Here is a 24,563-nt window from a genome sequence, read left to right as displayed (position 1 = left end):
TCCCGCGGTTCGTGTTTGTTTTTCAGTGTCTCCCATCTTTATCCCGCGGTCCTTCTTTAAGAGGCTGAATAAAATTATTCTGGGATTTGTATGGGCAGGGAAGTCCCCGCGGGTGAAGAGGGTGATGCCTGAAAGGAACAGAGGAGAAGGGGGGCTGGCGTTGCCGAACTTCAGCAACTATTACTGGGCGCCAACATAGCAATGATAAGGAAATGGATGGTGGGTGCGGGGTCGGTTTGGGAGCGGATGGAGGCTGCTTCGTGCAGGGACAATAGCTTAGCAGCCCTGGTCACGGCACCTCTGCCGCTTCCGTCGGCACGGTGCTCCACCAGCCCAATAGTGGTGGCCGCTCTTCAGATCTGGGGCCAGTGCAGGAGGCATGTAGGGGAGGTAAGAGCATCGGTGTGGGCCCCAATCTGTGGCAACCACCCATTTGCCCCGGGGAACATGGATGGGTAGTATCGACTGTGGAGGAGGGCAGGGATTGTGAGGATGGGGGATCTGTTCCTGGAAGGGAGCTTTCCGAGCATGAGGGCGCTGGAGGAGAAGTTTGGGCTGGCGAGAGGGAACGACTTTAGATACTTACAGGTGCAGGATTTTGTACGCAGACTAGTGCCGTCCTTTCCACGTCTCCCGCCGAAGGGGAGGCAAGGCAGGGTAGTTTCTAGGGGAGAGGTGGGAGAGGGTAGAGTCTCAGACGTCTACAAGGAACTAATGGGAGCTGAGGATACGCAGTCCGAGGACCTGAAGCTTAAGTGGGAAGAGGAGCTCGGGGGGTGGTAATGAGTCCTGAGGTGACAATCTTTGGGGTTTCGGAGGACCCGAGAGTCCAGGAAGAGAGAGAGGCCGACATTCTGGCCTTTGCTTCCATGGTAGCCGGTCGACGAATACTGTGAGCATGGAGGGACTCAAAGCGCCCGAGGGCTGAAGTATGGCTATCGGACATGGCGAGCTTTCTTGGTCTCATGGCAAGTTGCTGCAATGCATCTTATATATGATACACACTGTGCCGTGCCGGTGTGACATTAAATATTTAAGGAGGTGAATGGGGTTCCAATCAAGTAAGCTGCTTTGCTCCAGACGATGCCTAATTTCTTGAGTATTGCTGAAGCTGCACACATCCAGCTAAGTGAAGACTATTCCATCATAATCCTGACATGTATGTGCCTTGTAAATGTGGACAGGCTTTGGTGGGTTACGGGGTGATTTACATGCCACAGGTTCTCTTGTGCATCTTTTCCTACCCCAGTGTGCCTACATAGTGCTACCCAAGTATTTTAATCTATTAATCTTTATTATTGTCACAAGTAGGCTTACATTAACACTGCAATTAAGTTAATGTGAAAATCCCCAACATGGCTGATGGAAGTCTGCTGAATTTTAGGAGAGGTGATTGCAAATGGCCTTGGAGGGAGACCTTGAGCAGATCTGGGTCTAGAAGATTCAGTCATGAATACAACATCTCAGCATGAGGACGCCAGCAGTCTGATATGCTGGCTTCCAGGCAACACAAAGGACGCTAGTGAACAGGTTACTCGGATTGCCGAGGCACCACTCCAGGAGAGGGGCAGTACTGCATGGAGCATGAACCTATTTCCCTCTCTCAGGATTACAGCATTCATTCTCAACCCTTTGCCACTCCACTAGGCACTCAGAGAATGCATGATGGTGATTAGATGACTTGTATATATAATGTGGCATCATTTCATTCATAAATTTAATTTGGAATGTTTGTTTAAAGTGGTTTATACTTTTGCATTGCGACCAAGCTAGCAACTGTGGTGATTAATGGCAGGGATTTACATCAGAGGCTTAAATGTTCATCGTAACAGTCACCTTCACAGCCAGTGGCAATGTATCTCTTTCCCTGCCCTGAGGATGCAGTTGTGACTACAACAGGTAGCAGATTTCAGTGTGTACATTCTTACTGAAGTACAAGTTTCTCACACATTGCTGCTCACTGAGGTTCATGTAAGAGAAGTGTTTCCCTGAGCACCATGAGGCAGATATGGTCCTTCGCTGAGAGCCCTTTTCCCCTTCCTCCCTCTTCCAGAGCTTGTTCTGCTCTGTGTGTTCTCTCTTCATTCTCAAATCATGCTGCATTCCATGGGGATTGACTGCTAAGGTACCCATGCCTGAGAGCAGCTCACTTGAAGTCAGCAGAAAATCACCAGACTTTTACAACTTTAAGAAACAATAGAAAGTCCCAAAAAGTATATAGCGACTGCCAGAAGAAATCAACCAGCAATTAACTTCTATTTAGTTGATGATCCCTTTATATAGCACATGTGGGAGGTCTTTTCTGCTGCTGAGTATGTGTTCAGTTGTGTGAGGATATGAGAGGATGTCAGCTGGAGCCTTGAGCTTTAAAATTGCACCTCTAGATTCAAATCAGCATTGCACATGTCATGATTTGCCTGCTCTGCATACTTACAACAGATGTTCACTGTGTGCGTTAATGTCCCAACAAATATACTGACTGGGCGTACTCTTCAAATCTCTAGAGAGCATTACAAAACACCTGACTTTTTTGTATTCATTCATGGGACGTAAGCTTAGGTATTTATTGCTCATCCATAATTGAGTCACATGTATGCCAGAACAGGTGACAGATTTCCTTCCCTAAAGGATATTAGTGAACCAGATGGGTTTTTACGACAATGGTATCATGGTCATCATGAGACTTTTAATCCAGGTTTTTATTGAATTTGAATTTCACCATCTGCAGTGGCAGGATTTGAACCTGGGACCCCAGAGCATTACTCTGGGTCTCTGGTTTACTAGTCCAGTGACAATACCACTATACCACCGACTCCCCTGTCCACTCAGCCTGACCATGGGACAACCAGGGAGCAAATAAAATGTAAAGAATAGGAAGAATGTATTTATGGTAATATACCTATTTTTCAAATTACTTCAAACCATAGGAGTAATACATAAAAATGCATTAATTTATTAACCCCATTGCACAAAATTGACAACATAATTTAGTAATTGCTGGTGTCTTATCTTCACTATAGGGTCAGTAACTACACAATCATCTGTAAAAATAATTCATTCACAAGGGGGTGGCACCTATGAAACATGTTTAAGGAGAAGAATAAACATGTGTGTTTGATATATAAATCTCTAAACAGCACATGTTTATCACGCCAAAATAATGTCTGTATGTAAATTATGATACTGTGACAGTATCATCAAGGGTAATGAATTTTAACAGGTATATGATTTAGTAAAAAAATATAGAATTCTAAGATGTAACTAAACTACAATTGTAGGAGTTATAAAAAAATATATACTAAAGGTCAATGACTGATAGCATATGTTTATGAACTAATGGTAATGGTAGTTTATGTATGCTATTGATTGTTCCATAAGAATTACTGAAATAAAAGGTTCACTTTTTTATTTTCTGTAATACAAACACTATTTTGTTCTCTCTAAATGTGACAGCATTATTTAAGTATAATAATAAGACAAAAAGTTATGCATTGCTCTGAGATTTTAAATACAGTGATGAATATTTGAAGTGCAATGCACTGAAGGAGGCTCTCAAAAGTCTGCAGCAAGGTCCCACATACCAGACATAACAATTTCATAAGATATTTTGAGATTCAATCTCCTGGGATCGATATTTTCCTGCATAGTAATTATTTTGTATTTATTTTCAAGCAGACAAATGCAGGGCCTTTTAATTAGACCAACACACAAGTTAAAACCTAGAATGATCAGCCCTATACAAGATGGCACTCTTCATAATTTAGAAGGATGTATGATGAAACTTGAAATGTCTGCTTCTATTATCATGTATTTGTCATGCTTTACACAAGTCCGACAGCCCCCAATTTAAATTGTTGGCCCAATAAAAGGTTTTCGCCAATTACTTTGGCTATCCTGTTTTATGCAATCAAATTATTTTATGAACTGTTTTACAACGTTACTGGGATTTGAAGTTATTCATGAGCATTATATAAACCATAGAAGTACTTGCATTATAGAAAACCTTAATTTTAGAAAATATCAAAAGCTTTTGTGATTCCAAACACACATTTTGAAAGCTGCAATCGGAATTCAGTATTTAAATGAGTGAATGCACAACTTTTTGCCCTCATACTTCAAAAAAAATCAGCAATGTAATATTAGAGAATAATTAGAGATTTACATAATCTCTGTACTTCCAAGCACTGTAGAGTCATTTAATGAATGTACTTGTTAAATTAAACCCCTGATATAACAGAACACTCTTTACAACTGCAAAACCTCACAGCTTCTTTTAAGTATTCTATTTCAGCATTTCAGTCAATAATGAATCTCTTATGTATTAAAAGTTGTTTAAATGCTATAACTTAATTAATTGAACATGCTGATCAGTAAACACAACTTTATATTTGGTTGACAAAAATGCTGACTAAAGTGATTTATGTATTTATCCTTCAATGCAGTTCCTGAACCCAAATAACTTCATAACAGTTGATATAATGCAACACAGACTCCAACTCAGATAAGCATAATGAAGTAAACTCAGGATTTCTCGATTTCACTCGTAGGATACCAAATAAGAGTAAAACGTGTTTTTTTTAATTTCCAGCAGGATATTAATAACCTAAAGGCTGCAACTTGTAAAGAATTACAGGCAGTTTTAAGTTTTGATTTCATAGCCCGTCATTTAGTACTAGAGGAGTGTTTGTTTTGAATTGAAACTCTCTGGTGAGCCATCTCACCCTCAAGGACCACTAGTGTGTTAGTAATAGATAATTTTAAAAATGTAAAATTTTGGTGGCCAGAAAATGATGTATTCTCAAAAGGAATATCGTGATCTAAAATCTGAAACTGAAATTTATACATCTATTCCATTCTCAAATTTATATGCCCCTATTTAAGTTAACTGTTCTACATCAGCAGTATAACTTCTTTTTTTTAAACCTGGCCATGATTCAACAAATGACAATATCAAGAATGTGACTATTTATTCAAAGCAAAATTGACAATAAATTTGATGGTTTGTATCTAGATTTATTCATTTGTAATTTCACTTTACATTGTTATTTCAAAATTTAAAATATTTGTTGTTTTTGACTTAGATAGGGAATTGACTTTACAATGCTTATACTTTCAAACAGAAATATAGGTAAAAATAGTTCCTTTTTCTAATTCCATTCCAGCATAAGAAGTATAATTTATTTTCAGAACTTGCTCAACAATAGGCATCATTTTTTTACTCTTTGTATTTTACTCATGACCACTATACTGATTCCGACTGCTAAAAGTGTATTTTCTTCTCCCAGTCTTTTAAATAACTTATTTTATTGTTCGCTCATTAAGACTAAGGTTAACAGTACCGGGAAATATAACTCCGCATCTTGTATCAATATCAATCACTCCAATCCAAATAAAGCACATGAAAGATGCAATGTAAAGTGTCTCCAATACTGAACCAACAAGGTATCCAATGTCCAGCTTCCGAACTGCACCATTTATCACATCCACTTTTTTTTTTTTTAATTTAAAGTACCCAATTCATTTTTCCAATTAAGGGGCAATTTAGCGTGGCCAATCCACCTACCCTGAACATCTTTGGGTTGTGGGGGTGAAACCCACGCAGACGCGGGGAGAATGTGCAAACTCCACACAGACAGTGACCCAGGGCCGGGATCGAACCTGGGACCTCAGCGCCATGAGGCTGCAGTGCTAACCCACTGCGCCACCATGCTGCCCAATCACATCCACATTATAGCTCCAACATTATCTAATTCATTATCAGTATCTTCCAAATTGTAAAACTTTTTTCTTATTTTGTTTGACTGCCAGGTATCACTTGAAACCAAGTGAAAACAGACCACACTCAATTCAGTAAGAGTAGCATCAGAAGATGGTCCAACTTGCTGATATTTGGCTTCAAGCCAAAATACAAAATTGTTCTAACAATCGCAACTCATTCCCAGTTCTACATCAAAATCCTGCAAAAATATTTTTCACTCTTACTTTGGTCCTCATTATCCTCATCATAGCTGACATTATGGTCAGCTCATCCTAAATTTCCTTACCCATTCCCTCATTCCATGTATCACATACCAAGGTAAAGTCTGCTCTCAAATTTCTATAAATAGTATTGTGCAATTTGCTAATGAGCTGATGTATGATAGCAGCCTTTGGAAACTTCCCTGTCAATTGTCTGCCCTTGAAGAGAGTCTCCATCTGATCGTTCAGTGAAGACCAACAAAAGGGCAATGGTAGTGCACCCAAATTCAATTCAAATCTTATTTGCCATCATAGTATCTACTCTCTACCAGGTCTAAGTGTGGCGTTCCTCACAGGCTTTGTTGCGTGATAATTTGATGCCTTAATACATTTTAAAGAGTTCCTAATGGAGATCCTAGAAAGAACTGTTGCTGTCTCCAGGATGTGAAAAGCCTAGCAATCCCGTAGATTCTTTTTAAAACTGGAGCACAATAATTTAATATTCAAGTCATTTCGACTCATTTATTTTTGGTGTTTCTTATATGTTGAAAACCCACATTTTAAGATTTAATGGGTTTTACTTGCCTGCAAAGGCGCAAATGTTTATTTATTTTTCTTTCTGATGTGAATGTTTCTTTTTTTCTTTGTTAGCAGATAATGACACCTCCATTCTTTTAACTGGCTGAGGTACATGGAAAACTGAGGAGTGAAATTGTACTAATGTGGCATACCAAAAGCATTAACACAATCATACAACATTTCCTTGTCAACTATTTTAACAAAGGAACTGATCCTTGTGGAATGATTTCATCACATTTCTACTTTCTCAAGTATTTCAACCGGCTGATGAGTGCAATACCATCATCTGACAACAAAGATCTTTTCAAAGCAGAGAATGACTACAAACAGGAAGAAGCACATGTATCAGTAATTGCTTGGCTGCTGAAGTAATCTTACAAAATTATTATGCTAAGGGATGGGTTATTGTATTGAAAACCACTTTTGTTGGCTGAAATGTCATTCCAAATAAATTTAGAAATTGTTTTATTTGACTATTTATGCAAAGAGAATGAAAACAAAAAATATCAATGCCCAAACCCAATTTACAAAATATTAGAATATATTCACGTAGTCACTTGTTTCAGTTATAAGTCAAAAAAATCAACGCTTACCTTAACAATGTCTGTGAAAAGTACTTCAATGTATTTGCTATATCAGTTCCAGATGGTACAGGATAAACGTTATGAAGAACACGATTGTGGTACTCTTGTAAATAACGGACCTTAGATGCAACTGAATAAGTGAGAATTTTGGAAAAGGTCAGTTGTTTTTTAAAAATATTTTTGTTACAAAGTAGAATAACATTCTTATTTCCTGTCTACTTTTTAACTCTTTCTTTCCTGGCATATGCTGGATTATGATTCAAAGACCATTGTCCGCTAGTACCCTACGCAAGTGACTATACTTCAAACAGAGAGACTGACTATGAGGATCAACAGGGTGTCCTTGCCCACATCCAGGATCATCTTTCTCACACAGTAGACTGCAATCTGGAATAGTATTCCTGATACTTAGCTGATTTCTCCCTTCCTCAGCCCACTGATGGTGAGGTTACAGGTTAACTTAGAAAAGACTAAGTTTTAATCAAAGGCCTTCCTTGCTTGCAGGGCTTAATAATACACCAAACAGTGCAGTTAAGATGTCCTGGTGTGCAACACATACATACACACGTGCACACACACGTGTGTGTGTGTATGTCTGTATATGTCTGTTAATTACTATTTTAAGGAGGTTATCCTGAGGATAAATAAGTTGCAAATATGTACATAAAAGTACTTCAGTATTTAAAACATACAACAAAAGAATTGACTCGTGAACGGTTGAATTAGAAATAGGTAGCATGATATTTTATCAATGATACATCATAGCACTGAAAGTCACATAACCATACCTCAGCTCCCAAAGTTTCAGTTCTTAAGTTTTGTCCATGGAAATATAATCGGAAGATGAGAATGTAATCAGTGACAATACAGAATAAAAATATACAACACAAATCACTCATGTCAAATTGGGAACCTTTTATATCAAAATATCAGTCTACAAATGGTAAATGGAGTTCATGTTCTATTTAAAACTCTGATGTAAATTGGAACTCATGCGACTCCCCATTATAAATAAGTTTCCATATTTCCCTGACACGGCTTTCTCTGGTGTGGAATGTATCCTGCAAAGTAATTTCCCCACAAATCACTCAAAATATGAAGATAAAAATACAGGCCCTGACAATGTTAACCACAAAGAATAGCTACACCCTTATCGAAGCTGTTCTAGTACATCTACAAGTTCTTACATCTAACTGACAATGTGGAAAATTGTCTACTTAAACCCTGCCCACAAAAACGCAGGTTGAATCCAACCCAACAAATAACTACCCCATTAGCCTACTCCCAATCACAGAAAAGTGCTGGAAGGATTTGTCAACTATGCTTTCAAGTGCCACTTACTTAGCCCTTGCCCACTGATGCTCAGCTTGGGCTCCGTTCTGAGGCATTCAGCACCAAACATCATTACAGCCTCAGCCTAAACATGAACAAAAGATCTGTGCTCACTCAGGAAAAACAGCTGAATTCCAGAAGTGAGATGAGAATAACTGCCCTTAAGATCAAGACAGCAACTGACTGAGTGATGCACCAAATGCTCTTGTAAAACTGAATCAATGGGAATCGGGCGGGAAAATTCTCCACTGGTTGGAACCAAACCTAGTACAAAGGAAAAGGTTTTGGTTGTGACAGGCCAACCATTTCATCCCCAGGGCATCACTGCAGGAGTTACTCAAGGGCAGTGTTCTAGTTCAAATTATCTTCAGTTGTGTCCTCAATGACTTTCCCTCCACCACAAGGTCAGAAGTGGGGATGTTCACCAACGTCCACATAGTGTTGAGCTCCATTTGCAATTCCTCCAATAATGAAGCAATCTATGACCACATGCAGCAAGACCTGGACAACATCAAAGCTTGAGTTGATGTTTGAAAGTAACATTCAGACATGTGCCAGGTAATGGCCATCTCTGACGAGAGAGGACCACTTTCCCCTCACATGCAATAGTATCATCTGCAATTCCCCTATCATTAACATCCTGCGGGAGGGTGGCTTGGGGAGGAACACCACGGACTGGAAACTCAACTGTATCAGCCACATATATGTCATAGATACAAAAGCAGTTCAGCTGGGTATTCCGTATCAATTGGCTAAACTCCTGACTCACCAAAATTGCCTAACCTACAAGGCACAAGTGAGTAGTGTGATGGATTCTCCTCATTTGCCAAGGTGGTGCAGCTCCAACAACACTTAAGAAGCACAATACTTTCCAGAAGGATAGCATCTACTTGTGCTGCATCCTCTCGTCCCCAGACTTAAACCTCCAGCCCTGGTAAACCATAGCTGCAATACATTGCACTGCAAGTCACCACAGCTCTTCCCAAACTCAATACCTGAAGGACATGGGCAGAAGGTGCTTAAGAACACCATCATCTCAATCACCTCCAAGTAGCGTACTAGGTCAAAGTCCTGGCTCTCCAGAGCATTTTGGGAGTACCAAAAGCACACACAATGCAACGGTCCATTTTCTCAGAGACACCTGGAGATGGGAAACACAGGTCCCCTCTGACACCAACATCCACAATCCAAGAATTTTTTTAAAAATCTTTTATGAAAGGTGGGGATATGCTAATGGACATAAATATCATATTTCAAAATACATTTTTATCACAAAGGCAAGATAATCTGAAAAGCCATTTCAGACATTTTCTGAATACAAAATCATTCATTTTAATTAATTAATTTCACTGGAATATGCATATGTGCCCTGTGAAAAAAATGTCATAGTCAGCCGTATGACAACTATCTCTTTAAGTGTCACTGATCATAAAACATTTGTAATGTTAACATTTACAGGTTGTGCAGTTTACTTCATAATTCGTATATACCAAAAAACATAAGAGCAGAAGTAGGCATTCAGCCCATCAAGCATGCTCCGCTATTCAATGAGATCATGACTGATCTGATATGATAATCCTCAACTCTACTTTCCTGCCTTATCCCCATAAACCCTGATTCCCTTAATTATGAAACATCTGTCTATCTCAGCCTTGAACGTACATAACAACCCAGCCTCTACAGCTCTCTGCGGTAAAGAATTCCACAGATTCACTAACCTCAGAGAAGAAATTCATCATCTCTGTTTTAAACGGGTGACCCTTTAATCTGAGATTATGCCCTCTGATCCTAGACTCTCCTGCAAGGGGAAACAACCTCTTGGCATCTACTCTGTCAAGCCCATGAGAATCCTATATGTCATAATGAGGTCACCTCTCATTCTTCTAAACTCCAATGACTACAGGCCAAACATACTTAGCCTCTTCCGAAAAGAAAATCCCTCCATACCCAGGATCAACCCAGTGAACCTTCTTTGGACTGCCTCCAATGATCTTTCCTTAGATAAGGAGACCAAAATTGTTCAGTGTTCCAGGCGTGGTCTACCTAGTGTCTTATATAGCTTCAGCAAGATTTCCCTCTTTTTGTACTCCATTCCCTTTGAAAGAAAGGCCAGCATTCATTGACGTTCCCTATTATCTGTTGAAATTGCATGCTAGCTTTTTGTGATTTCTGCAAAAGGACCCCCAAATCCCAGTGCTGCAGATATCTGCAGTCTTTCTCCATTTAAATAATATGCAGCTCCTTTATTCTTCCGACCAAAGTCCATAACTTCACATTTTCATACACTATATTCCATCTGTCAAATTTTTGCCCACTCACCTAACCTGTCTATATCCTTCTGTAAACTCTTTGTGTCATCCTCACCACTTGCCTTCCCACCTATTTTTGTCATCCTCAAACTTGGGAATAGAACATTCACTTCCCTCGTCCCAGCCATAAATACATATTGTAATAATTGTAGCGCTTCACTAGTTACAGGTTGCTATCCTGAAAATTGCCCTATTTTCTATCAGTTAGCCAAATTTCTGCCAATACTACCCCCAACACCATGGGCTCTTACCCTATTATGTAGCCTTATCGACTACTCGCCTACAGTATCTTCTCTGTTCACTTTTATTAAAACCAAAGGTTTCAAGTGATGTGTTGGGTGTTCTGTATCACAAACAGGTCACCAACACTGGAAGTGGTGCAACTCTATTTTATTATAAGGTTAACTATATTAACATACTTGAACTGTGGGTATATGCAATACCAGCTTCAACTGTTGACCCTTGCCTAGTCCTAACCAGGTGACGTACTCAGCACATGGTGAATGTCTGTGTTGCAGGCTGTGAGCTCTGTGCTCCGAGCTGGCTGCTACTAGAATGAGCGGGAACTCTCCTGTCCCCTGTCTTTATAGTGTGTGTGCTCTCACTGGTGATTGGCTGCGGTATTGCGTATGCTGATCGGTCCCACTGCATATCCATCAGTGTGTGTGTGTGTGTACCATAATATACTGGTATATATTATGACAACCCCCCTTTTATATAAAGAACATGTGCCTGCGTGACAATAAATATTGTGTACTGAATGTACCTGACTATGTGTGTGCGTGTTATTTACATGACTATGTACATGAGGCTAATCTATTTACACGGGAAGGTGCCTGGTGCAGAGAAATAGGGTGTCACACCAACAACGAAATGAACATTATGTACAAACTACTGGAACGATGAAACAGGATAAAAGAACAGATCAAAGAGTCCAACATCGTAAAACTCATAAGTCAAGTCTCTGAGGTGGGCGATGAATTCTGGTTGACCGCCTCAAGGGTGGGTCAGGAGCCACCGGCTGAGGAATGGGCTGGGCCATGGCAGAGTGAAGAGGGTGCAGAGTAGAGTATTCGGAATCTCCACATAGTCCAGGTTGGGGACAACAGGAGGGCATGGCACCGGTGGAGGATCACATAGCGAGCGTGGAACGAGACGAAGGGCACGCCGATTGCGGCGGCGAATGGAACCATCAGGCAGACGAACCAGGAACGAGCGGGGAGACACCTGCCGAAGAACCACAGCAGTTGCAGACCAGCCACCCTCCGGAAGATGGATGCGGACGTTGTCATCCGGCGCCAGAGCAGGGAGATCAGTCGCCCGAGCGTCATGCGCCGCCTTGTGTTGTGCACGAGACTGTTGCATCAGCTGAAGGACTGGAACGTGGTCGAGGTCTGGGACGTGAGTGGACGGCACCGTGGTCCTGAGGGTGCGACCCATGAGCAGCTGGCCTGGTGACAGGCCCGTGAAGAGTGGGGCCGAACGATAGACCAGCAAGGCGAGATAGAAGTCGGATCCTGCATCGGCAGCCTTGCAGAGGAGCCGTTTGACGATGTGGACGCCCTTTTCCTCTTTGCCATTGGATTGGGGGTGCAGGAGACTGGATGTCACATGCACAAAGTTGTACCTGCTGGCAAAGTTGGACCATTCCTGGCTCGCGAAGCAGGGGCCATTGTCCGACATCACAGTGAGTGGGATGCCGTGACGAGCAAAGGCACGGATGACCGCCGATGATGTGATGTCGTGCAGGCGTACGGCCTCTGGGTAGTTCAAAAAATAATCTACAATCAGAACATAGTCCCTGCCGAGCGCATGGAACAGGTCAACGCCTACCTTAGACCAAGGGGACGTGACCAACTCATGGGGCTGTAGGGTCTCACGTGGTTGGGCCGGCTGGAACCGCTGACAGGTGGGGCAGTTGAGCACTGTGTTGGCGATGTTCTCATTGATGCCGGGCCAGTACACAGCATCTCGGGCCCTCCGTCGGCATTTCTCCACGCCAAGATGGCCCTCGTGTAGCTGTTCCAAAACGAGCTGGTGCATGCTGTGTGGGATCACGATGCGGTCCAGCTTCAGGAGGACACCATCGACTACTGCCAGATCGTCCCTGATATTGTAGAACTGCGGGCATTGGCCCTTGAGCCGTCCGTCATGTGACGCATGACACGCTGTAATAGGGGGTTAGCCGCAGTCTCGCGGCGAATGTGGATAAGGCGTTCATCCGTGGCCGGCAGATTGGAGGCCGTGAAGGCCACATGGGCGTCAACCTGGCAGACGAATCCCTCTGGGTCACACGGTGTGTTGACTGCCCTGGACAGAGCGTCGGCTATGATCAGGTCCTTGCCCAGGGTGTAAAGGAGCTGGAAATCATACCGCCGGAGTTTAAGCAGAATGCGTTGGAGGTGAGGGGTCATATCATTCAGGTCTTTTTGTATAATGTTGACCAGCGGCCGATGGTCGGTCTTGACAGTGAATTGGGGGAGGCCGTACACGTAATCATGAAATTTGTCGACCACAGTCAACAGGCCCAGGCACTCCTTTTCAATCTGCTCATAGCGCTGTTCCGTGGGGGTCATGGCACGTGACGCATATGCAACGGGGGCCCATGATGAGGCCTCATCGCGTTGCAGGAGCACCACCCCAATGCTAGATTGGCTGGCATACGTTGAAATTTTTGTTTCCTTCATGGGATCAAAAAATGCCAATACCGGGGCCGTGGTAAGCTTGGTCTTAAGCTCGTCCCATTCGCGCTCGTGGGCGGGAAACCATTGGAAGTCTGTCGTCTTCCTGACCAGGTTCCGGAGAGCTGTGGTATGGGAGGCAAGGTTGGGGATGAACTTCTCCAGGAAGTTGACCATGCCCAAAAATCGGAGGACCGCCTTCTTATCCGCTGGCTTCTGCATGGCCGTGATGGTTGCCACCTTGTCCGCATCCGGCCGCACACCCAACCGGGAGATGTGGTCCCCTAAGAACTGGAGTTCCGTCTGGCCGAAGGAACATTTGGCTCTGTTGAGGCGAAGGCCTTGGTACCGTATTCGTTTGAAAACACGCTGGAGGCGACTGATATGCTCCTGCGGGGTGGTGGACCAAATGATGATGTCGTCAACATAGACGCGCACACCCTCAATGCCCTCCATCATTTGCTCCATGATCCTGTGGAATACTTCTGATGCCGATATAATCCCAAACGGCATCCTGTTGTAGCAGTATCTGCCAAACGGGGTATTAAAGGTACACAGCTTTCTGCTGGACCTGTCGAGTTTAATCCTTTCGAGGCATCAAGTTTGGTGAAGACGTTGGCCCGAGCCATCTCGCAAGTGATCTCCTCGTGCTTGGGGATAGGGTAATGCTCCCTCATTATGTTGCGATTCAGATCCTTTGGGTCAATGCAGATCCAGAGCTCGCCGGAAGGCTTTTTTACGCACACCATGGAACTGACCCAGTCGGTTGGTTCTGTCACTCTGGAGAGCACTCCTTGGTCCTGGAGGTGCTGCAGCTGCTGCTTGAGGCGGTCCTTGAGTGGTGATGGGACTCTGCGAGGTGCATGAACCACGTCTTATTTGAGCAGGATTTTGTAAGTGTGTGGAAGCGTACCCATGCCTTCGAAAACGTCGCGGTGCTGGTCGATGATGGCATTGAGTTGCGCCCTGAAGTCCGCATCCTGGAAGACAGACAGTATACTCGTTGAACAAGGTTTAGGAGTTTGCATGCCTGTGCGCCTTGCAGAGAGTCCTTCGAGGAGCCCACGATCTCGAAGGGAAGGATGGCTTTTCGCGAGTTGTGCGTCACTTCGAGTTGGCATGAACCGGTAGCAGGAATGACATTGCCATTGTAGTCCACTAGTTGGCAGGTCGACAGAAGAATGTCTGGTTTAACCCCAAGGGTCTGAAAGCCTGACCACGCTAGGAGATTAGCGGAAGCACCAGTGTCCAGGCGGAATCGTATCTGGGATCGGTTGATCGTCAGGGTGGCACACCACTCGTCGTCTGGATCAATGCTGTGCACCGACAGCGGCTGGTGGTTTTGATTCGGGGACAGCCTGTTCTTTGTTATAACAGCGACTCGAAAAGGCTCCCTCGGGTCCTCGGTGTCACTGATCTGCGGGAAGTCGGAATCGGACTCAGCGAACGTGGGTTGAATTGCCCGAACATTCCTGCGAGGCTGGCTGAAGCGATGCGAATTGGCAGGCTGAGCTGCTCAACAGCAGGCAGCATAGTGGCCAAGTCTGCCACATCGTAGGCATTGTCGCGATTTTGCAGGACATTGCCGCTTTAAATGGGCAGAGCCACAGTTGCCACACGTCGTGACGTCAGTACGCTCGTTGCACCACCGCTCATGCGCGGTGCGGTCCTGCGTGGTGCGCGCCTGCGCATCACGTTCCTCCACGTCACCATCCCCTCGTTTGGCGCGTACAAGCGCGGGAGGCAGCGAGAAGCGGGCAAAATGGCCGCCCTCATCCAAGCTGCAGCCTTGGAGGTGTTAAATTGTTTGGACCCGTTCCGCCTCGTGGGGACCTTGCCGCGCCGTTTCAGCCGCCTGTATGAGAGTACCGGCAGGTGGCATTTTCATGCAGGACACAGGTCTCGATGGCAGTCGCTAGGGCGAGTTGCTTAATTTTGAGGAGCTGCTGACGCAGGGTGTCCAACAGAACACCAAATACCATCTGGTCGCGTATCATGGAGTCGGAGGTGGGCCCGTAGCCGCAGGACTGCGCAAGGATGCGGAGGAGTGTTAAAAAGGATTGGAAAGGCTCGTACTTACCCTGCAAGCGCTGCTGGAACAGGTATCTTTCAAAGCTTTCATTGGCCTCTATGCTGAAGTGGGTATCAATTTTGAAGAGAAACGTCTTGTACTTTGGCTTGTCCTCATCGTCTGCGAATGTGAGGGAGTTGAAGATGTGGATGGCGTGTTGCCCGGCCGTGGAGAGGAGCAGAGCAATCTTCCTGGTGTCCGAGGCGTTCTCCCTGTCCGTGGCTTCGAGGAAGAGCTGGAAGCGCTGTTTAAAAATCTTCCAATTGACCCCTAGATTGCTGGCGATGGGGAGCGGCGGCGGCGGGTTGATGTTCTCCATACTTCAGGATGCCGGAATGCTGATTAGTTGCAGGTGGGTCTCAGAAGTGCATGTATGCAACCACTCCTTGTACCATGATGTGTTGGGTGTTCTGGAACAGGTCACCAACACTGGAAGTGGTGCAACTCTATTTTATTATAAGGTTAACTATATTAACATACTTGAACTGTGGGTAAATGCAATACCAGCTTTAACTGTTGACCCTTGCCTAGTCCTGACCAGGTGATGCACTCAGCGCATGGTGAATGTCTGTGTTGCAGGCTGTGAGCTCTGTGCTCCGCTGGCTGCTACTAGAATGAGCGGGAACTCTCCTGTCCCTTGTCTTTATAGTGCGTGTGCTCAGTGTGTGTGTGTGTCTGCACCAATATATACTGGTGTATATTATGACATCAAGTGCATAATTTATAAAAAGCTATCGACACCGCACCTTAATTGTAGCATGATTTTTAAACTCAGCTATTCTGAAAGTGTAGATGCATACTAGTGACAATTCTTAATTCTGATTCAAAGATAACAGGGAAAACTTGGATCTGCAACAGCGGGTTGTCTGAGAAAGCAAGGGCCCCACAATGAGGGCCAGCTGCATGTGTGTATAAATAATAACCGGCTGCATGTGTGCGTGGGTGTGTATTTATATCCTTACTTTTAATAATCAGCCTACATTTCCTTTCCCTTCTCTCGCGCTCTCCCCCTTTCCTTTTCTGAGTCAGTCTTCAAAAATAAAGTCACGTCCAGTGGCAAGCTTTTAAAAATCAGCCCCCCCCCCCCCTCCCCCAATGCCATCTCCCTCATGACATCCTATTGGTGGCAATGGACTGACCTTGGCAACTGTACCAGAACCAGTTCCAGGGTGGTCAACATTCAAGACCCGGGGTTCGAATTATTATTTCTGCCCCTCGGAACCCGCGGGGGCAGAATGACTGAATCCGCCTCGGTTTTGAAACGGTCGCCGTTAAACCGCACCCCCCTCCCTCCCCGCGGTTCAGCGGTCGGTCACTGGCTTCGAGGCAGAGACTGGGAGAGTGGGGGCCTGTTGGCTTTCGGGGGCAGCCGCTCCACGAGACAAATTCCACCCCCTCTCCCCTTTTACTTTCAACTCCCATACTTACACTGTTCCGCTTTCGTGGACATGTTTTCCCCCCCCCTCAATGGCGCTCCTCATCAAACATCGAATGCGTCACAGAGCATCTCTGGGCAGCCCGGGATGCAGGCAGCCGCGGACCGCCGCGCATGCGCGCGACCCGGGACCTCTCGCCGCTGCCTCCGCTCGTCTGGTCCACGGAGCCAGCGGCTTCGGGCAGCAAGAGGGAAGCAGGCAGGCATGCAGCGCCTGCTCCCAAACCTTTCCACACCACCACCCCCTTCTTTTACTCACCAATGCAAACCGGGTGGGAGGCTACAATGATTCCGGGATGTTGCCGCGTGCAGCCAAGGCGGCGGCTATGTTTCCTGGCAGAAAAGCAAATTACTGCCGATGCTGGAATCTGAAACCAAAGAGGAAACGCTGGAAAATCTCAGCAGGTCTGGCAGCATCTGTAAGGAGAGAAAAGAGCTAACGTTTCGAGTCCAGGTGACCCTTTGTCAAAAGCCAAAAAAAAGCCTTTTGACAAAGGGTCATCTGGACTGGAAACTTTAGCTCTTTTATTACCTATCATGCCAGCTGGATGATTATGAATGGGGTTGAGTTGGGCGTCGGTGTGGTGGTTTTCCTTTTTGGTTGGGCCACCATTGAGAACCGTTCGAAAAACGTTACGTGACAGCAAAGTGAGAACGCGCATTTAGATAACACCTTTCTCAGCCTCGGGTTCAACTGCCTCGGTTTGCGCTTATTCATTTCCCACACACAATGATTCGAAGAGAGGCCAGGCTTGCCTGTTATGGGTGGTTTGGGTTGAGGGACGGACACAAGTCAGCCAGGATACCAGAGAACTCCTGTACCCTTTGAATAATTCCACTGGATCTTTTGCAACCAGTTTGCCCCCCAGTGACCTGAATCTCATCCAGAAGGCAGCGTCGAGAGCAAGGTGTTATTCAAAGGGCCATAGAGTAACCATATTGATGCAGCACTAATGAAGACCATTCAACCCATCGTGCCTATGCCGGCATTTTGATCGAGAGTTAAACAATCCTACTCTGATCTTTCCCCAAAACCTTGTAACTCCCCTCCCCCCCCCACCCACCTGCCCTTCAAGCACAGATGCAATTTTCATCTGACTGTTACTGCTGAATTTGTTCCCACCACTCTATAAAGCTATGTGTAACCACTGCACCACCGTGCTGCTCCTTGACTTTCTCTTTATTTGCTTTATCAAAACCATTCATGACATTGAACACCTGACTTAACCTTCCCTACTCTCAGGAGAACAAAGCTGGCTCCTGTAGTCATAACCAAAGTCTTTCATCCTTGATGCCATTCTTTTAAATCTCTTCTGCACTCTCACCAAGGATGACTAAAGTGTGGCACCCTGTTGCTCTGTTTATCTGGTTATAAATATGGCGGTCAATATGTTCGTCTTTCTTAATCCTAATTATGTTTGCTTTAGAGTCGCCAGGTATCTCTCGATACCGCCACAAGGTTCAACCCGAATACCGATCAAAGAGCCAATACACCAGATAGTTAGTTCAAAGTCAATACTATTTATTTACACACACAGTAAGATCTACTCATGCATAACAGTACAACAAACTAAACTATCTCTAACGCTAACGCCTATACTTAACTTCGGGTGCCCACTTAGTCAGAGGAATAATGGCCGTTGTTCGGATCTGAGGCTGTTGGGTTTGAAGAGGTAACAGGAGAACAGCTAAGGTCGTCCGTCTGGTAGCGAGCGTTGACCTTGAACTTACTTGCTTCTGGTGATGCTGGTGGATGTGTCTCTCCGCCTGAGAGCCAAATCCAAGAGAGCAAATCTCTCGTGGGGGGTTCCTTCTTATACTTGGAGAGGCTTCACGCGCTTTTAGGCGGGCCTTAAACTTGGTCCCAATTAATTGGGCCGCTTCTCGATCATTGTTATCGATCTTATCCAATAAAGGGGTGGGTGCCCTGATGGCTGGGCGTGTCTTAGGTGGCCTTTGGCCTTGCTTTGTTTGTGTCTTTCTGGTGCTGGGATGTCTGTATCAACTACCTGAGTGTTAGTCCTTTGTTCCTCGGAGATGGGCCATCAATATGCTAATCGACCCAGAGTTTCGATTCCGTCTGGTAACTGCTTCCCAAATATACATTCAGGCTCTGTGCCTGCTTGTTGTCTAGAATTGTCCACATTTCCCTACATTCTTTGTGAGCCTCCATTTTGTATTCTGGAAGTGGCCATCCCAGATGGCTACACCCCCTCCTTGTGATCCTCAATGCGAAGAATGAAGGATCATATCACTGCATCTTCTTTGTTCTCTGCCTAAGTCGAGCACCCGCAATCAAGGACAGGCTCTACTCTACTCTGTCCTATGGATTGGAACTTTACCTAAATTGTTTTATGTACACACATTATTATAAAATTCTATGGGGCGCTATGACATTCAGGCATGCATTACAATTAAACACGGGAATCTCTAACTATTCTTATCTAAACTGTCCTTAGTCACTTAAAATAATTTACAACAGTATAAACTATACAGTAGCAGCAATACAGGTCTCTGTAGCTTGGCAGTCAAGTACAGAGTTTTACATCTTTTTATTAGAACAAACAAAAAAAAAGTTGATGCACTTTAATTCACTGAAAGAGAGTGGGGGGTTTGCTGAAGTCTGAAAATAGGGGGGCTGAATGTATATACCGGAGTGTGGGAGGCTTTCCTTCGCCATTTTCTAAGTCTCAGTGTCTGGATGACACTACAGAGTATTGCCATGGCTAACAGTGCTTCTACAATGTAGGACAGGGAATACCAGGTGATGAACTTGTCACACCAGGTTGGTGTATCAGTTGCTGTCTCTGGGTGTGGTGTATGGCAGGGATGGGAAACATTCACGGCCTGTGAGGTAGGGGTCAGGGAGGTGCGTCCACGCGCAACTGTAGGGATCCCGCGAAGATCCAAATGTAGATCATGATGTCTGTCTTCAGCGCGAGCAGTCTCGCAGCCTGTGCAATCGATGCAGTGAGTGTACCATCCCAGTGTTTGAGGATGTAAATAGCATATGGAGAGCAACCTAAGGGTCATTGGAAAACAAACAAAAGAGTTTTGAACCAAAAGTTCCGAATGGGGTGCGTATGGGCCGCAGCGGGTAAGAATGGGTGGAATCCCCAGGTAATACAGTGACCAGTGCCGTATGTGCACTACCCGAGCGTAGCTGACCAGATGGGGGTCCTCAGGCAGGGCGGGGACCAGTGCTGTTACTCCACTGCCTGAGCGGCCGGACAAGAACGGAAAGAATTTGCGTTCGCCATGGATGTTGCCTCTTGTGATTACCTTTGAATCAGAAGAGTAGCTATGATCGGTTGTCTGCCGACAAACTAGTTCCTTTAACTGCCAGTGGGCATTAAAAGAGTGGTGGTGTGGGGCCATGAAAACTTTAAGTGAACAAACAACATTCAACATGTACAGTAACAAACATTTAAAGCAACAAACTAACAGAACAAAAATCGTGCAGGTTCCATCAGAAAGGACACCGTAAATCTCCATCAGTTCCTTTTTACCATCATTTGGACACCTCATTGCTCTATAGCGAACAGAGTCGCAAAGGGGTTAGTCTGGTGGGAGTCAGACTCTAAGTCATCATCTTCTCTCGGTTGCCATACTCGTGACTGGAGTAGTCGTGCCAAAGCTGCCTGGGGCAAATTGGGGTCCATCATTCCGGATGAGTCTGTACGAATTGTCTCAGTGCCAGTGTTTCATGTCGAGGTTGGAGGTGGTAGGGGGCAATCCATAGTGGTCGGGCGGTGGGACTGGATCAGGGGCTTTAATGTATGTGGTCTCAAAGGGGTCACTGGAATCTTGTTCGGAGTCGCTGGGAGTGGGGCCTGGTGCAGGGGTGTAATCGTGTTGCGGTGCTATGGGGCTGTCTCTATCGCTGTCGCTGTTGCTGTCGTTGCTGGTTGAATGAAGGGAGAGGCGGACTCGTGCCTCTGGGGGTGGAGTCGAAGTGGTGTCTGAGGATGGGCTGGACTGGTTGGGGGAGAGTAGGAATAGGTCATCCGTGGGCGGGGCATGTTCATCTACTGCTGCAAGTGAGATGTGGTGTGAATGGTTGTTCTGTGTGCCATAAGCTTTAAGCTGGTTTATGCAGACTTGCCATTGGGATAAGTAATTTTATGTACGGAGGGGCTGACTTTATCAGAAATGGAGTACGGTCCTGCAAATTTGGGGGAGAGGAATGAGCTGGGGTTGTATAGGGATAGCATGACCTTCTGCCCTACTACAAATTCTGTGGCGTGTACTGTTTTGTCGAAGCAAACTTTACTTTGCTTCTTCCGTGTCCCAGGCCTAACAGCTGCTGCAAGCTGGGCTGCTTTCACATTCTCGATAATCTGCTGAGCTGCTTTCTCATGGGTGAGGGTGGTGACTGTGGGGCTGGCCAAACCGAGTCCTAACAAATATTCTGTCCCCTTCATGGGTTGTCCGGTCATGAGGGTGTGGGGGAGTGTATCCTGTCATCGTAGATACCGTGTTCCTTATGAACATTAGTGCAAAGGGGAGAATTGTGTCCCAGGTGCTATTGTGCTGTTGCACCATTTTCCTTAGGGTTGCTTTGAGAGCCCAATTCATTCTCTCAACTATTCCGCTTGATTTGGGTGATATGCAATGTGGAATTTTTGTTTGATTCCGAAAATTGTGAGGACATTTTTCATCACTCGTCCTGTAAAATGTGAGCCTAGGTCAGACTCTATGCTGCGGGGAAGACCCCATCTTGTAAATATGTGCTGAGTGAGGATCTTGGCTGTCGCTTTAGTCGTGTTCGTTCTGGATGGAAAAGCTTCCAACCATTTTGTGAAGGTGTCGATGACCACCAACACATACCTAAAACCATTCTTGCAGGGGAGTAGGGATCCTATATAATCAATATGCAAATTCGTCCAGGGGCCATTAACGGGGCGGGTGTGATTAAGCTGACCTTTCCTTGCATATCTGTCAGGATTGTTCTGGGCGCAGATTAAACAGTTTTCAATGTCGTGCGTTACATTGGATTTTAAATCGGGCCACCAGCAGAGAGGTTTGAGGTGGGCGAGAGTTGCTTCTATGCCTTGATGTCCATGGTTGTCATGGAAGTGACAAATAATTTGGTTTCTGTCCTGAGTGAGGACCACATAAATACTTTCTTTTAAAATTATACCGTCATGTGTCGTCAACGTGTTCTTGTATTTATCGTAGGGGGCTGGGAAGTTGCCTTTTAAAACTTCCCTGAGCTTTTGAAAACTTTTTGGGCCTGCGCTAAATCCTGAATATTGGTCTATGAGACCTAAACCGCGTGTACTGGGGCACTCTCGGGAGGATTCCAAAAGTGATCGTGTCTGGAACCAGCCTTTGCTGGGGCGTCTGCCTTAACGTTACCAGGGGGGGAAAATGATGGTGGCTACGAACTTTAATAACACCATATTTCCGATCTTTAGCTGTCCTTAGAATATGCTGGAGTAAGGGGCTGAGGGTAGGGATTTTCCATCTGCGGAAACGAAACCGCTCGATTCCCACAAGGGTAGGAATTCTGTTAAACTATTATAGACATATAGATTGTTGGAATATATGTCGGCTGGGGTCAGGAACGAGTCGGGGTGCTCTACAATATATGCTACGGCTGCTAGTTCTGCTGCCTGTGAGCCTAAATGTCCGGGCAATTTCAAAGATATCTCCTCTAATGCGCATCCCTGTGCGTCCTCTACATATATACCACAACCGGTAATCCTTTTACTGTTCAAAACTGTGGAGGAGCCATCCACATAAATCTTTAGGGGTGCGCCTATGTCTGTGGGCTGGGTTGTCTGGGGTGTAGTACCTGGTTTCAGGGGAGCTGACTTTGGTACAAAGGGTCCTGTGTTGTGTTTGGTGGAGATGATTTCACAGTCATGTGGGGTGCCAGCATAGTGTAAATTGCAAGGAAAGTGTGTATTTGTCCTCTTTACTGTTATGCCCCGTCCCTGTAAGAGAAGGGTCCATCGGGCGGCGCCAATTTGGCTGACTGTGCTGTCCTTCAGTCTACCATCCAGGAGAAGTTGTGTTGGGGTGTGCTCAGTTAAAATGGTAATGGGGTTGAGTCCTGTTATGTAGGCGAAGTATTGAACTGCCCAAAAAACTGCGAGCAGGTGCCTTTCGCAGGCAGAAAATCCTTGCTCGACTGGATCAAGTACTCGTGAGGCCTAAACGATCGTGTCTTTCTTGGAGGAGCACGGCCGAAAGGGTTCGGTTGGTGGTTGCAACCTCAATTGCGTATGGGGAGTGTGGATCTGGGACCTGTAATGCGGGAGCTGTGCTGAGGGCTCGTTTTAATGCATCCACGGCATCCGTGTGCTGTGGAAGCCATTCCCATGGTGCTTGCTTTTTTAGGAGTTCGGAAAGGGGCACTGCCTTTGTGGCAAAACCGTCGATGTGATTCCTACAGTAGCCAACCAGTCCTGGAAATGACCGGAGGGCTGTGACATTATGGGGCAGGGGTAATTTGACAATGGAGTCGATGCGTTTCTGCTCAATCTCGCGTTTGCCATGGCTGATCACTGTCCCTAAATAAATTACGTTTTCTTGTAGCATCTGGGCCTTTTTGGGGTTCACTTTACATCCAATTTGTTGAAGGAGTCCTAATAGTTCGGCGAGAAGTGAAATGTGCTCTCCCTTATGTCTGTCTGCAGTAGCAAGTCGTCTACATACTGGACAAGGCAATCGGGTCGGGAATATTTGGCTAATCCATTCACCAGTTGTCGGTGGAAAATGGAGGGGGATTTGTGGAAGCCTTGTGGAAGGCACGTCCACGTGTATTGCTGTCCCTAGAAAGTGAAAGCAAATTTATATTGGCATGCTTTATCCAGTGGAATGGACCAAAAGCCATTGCTAATGTCCAAAACCAAAAGAATCTTTGGTGGAGTCCCTGTTTTACATTGTCTCGGGACTCTTGGCTTCGGTGGGGGCTGCTACTGGGGTTACTTTGTTTAGTTCCCGGTAAACGATGGTCAGTCGCCATGATCCAACGGGTTTCCTGATGGGCCAAATTGGGGCATTGTTCATTGAGGCTACTGAACGGAGTATGCCTTGGTCAAGCAGACTCTGGATAACCTTTTAGATTTCTCCCACTGCTTCTTGGGGAAAACCGTACTGCTTTTGGGGTTTGGGGTCGGGACGTGTACTGTTCAGTAAGCCAGCGATCCTGCCGCAGTAGTGCTTGTGCTGGGCAAAAGCTGCTTGGTGTCGCTGGAAAACGTCTCTAACCTCTCTGTCCTGACGAATGGATCGAGGGTCGAACCAGAAGTCTCCTACTGCGCTAATTCTGTTTTTGTAGTCTCCAACTATGAGCGTGGCGGGGGCTCGTGCTGCCTTTGCCATTCTCCACACACATTTGTTTACGGGGTCGAACGATAGATTGTGGGAGCTCATAAAATCTATATCTAAAATGTGTTCAGCTGTCAGGGGTAGATCGACTAGAATTGCAGGGTGTTTAGTTTTAATGTTCCCTATCTGAATCGCTACAGGGGCTGTAATGTGTCCCTGCTGCAAGTGCCCTGTAAAACCGCTCAGAGTAATGGTGTCTGTGGTGGGCCATGTGTCTTGTTGAAACATTGTGGAGGAGTTGAGCGTGATGCGGGACCCTCCTGTGTCCCAAAG

General features: G+C 45.4%; 1 protein-coding gene across 2 annotated transcripts in view; it reads right to left on the bottom strand.

Annotated features, from left to right (window-relative positions):
• Positions 1-17,070, bottom strand: part of LOC140404135 (protein unc-79 homolog) — a 347,086-nt gene extending 330,016 nt beyond the window's left edge. For both annotated transcript variants that reach the window (XM_072492555.1, XM_072492562.1), the window contains exons 1-2: positions 16,943-17,070; positions 7,131-7,251 (exon numbers count right to left, since the gene is read on the bottom strand). In XM_072492555.1, coding sequence (XP_072348656.1) covers positions 7,131-7,251; positions 16,943-16,964 — 143 coding nt within the window. In that variant the 5' untranslated portion in view covers positions 16,965-17,070. The remainder of the gene's footprint in view (positions 1-7,130; positions 7,252-16,942) is intronic.
• Positions 17,071-24,563: the final 7,493 nt, after the last annotated feature.

This window comes from Scyliorhinus torazame, chromosome 2 (assembly GCF_047496885.1).
Source record: "Scyliorhinus torazame isolate Kashiwa2021f chromosome 2, sScyTor2.1, whole genome shotgun sequence".
Classification (NCBI taxonomy): Eukaryota; Metazoa; Chordata; class Chondrichthyes; order Carcharhiniformes; family Scyliorhinidae; genus Scyliorhinus; species Scyliorhinus torazame.
The sequence above is the reverse complement of the archived record's forward strand: the minus strand, read 5'-3'. Positions and strand labels throughout refer to the sequence as shown.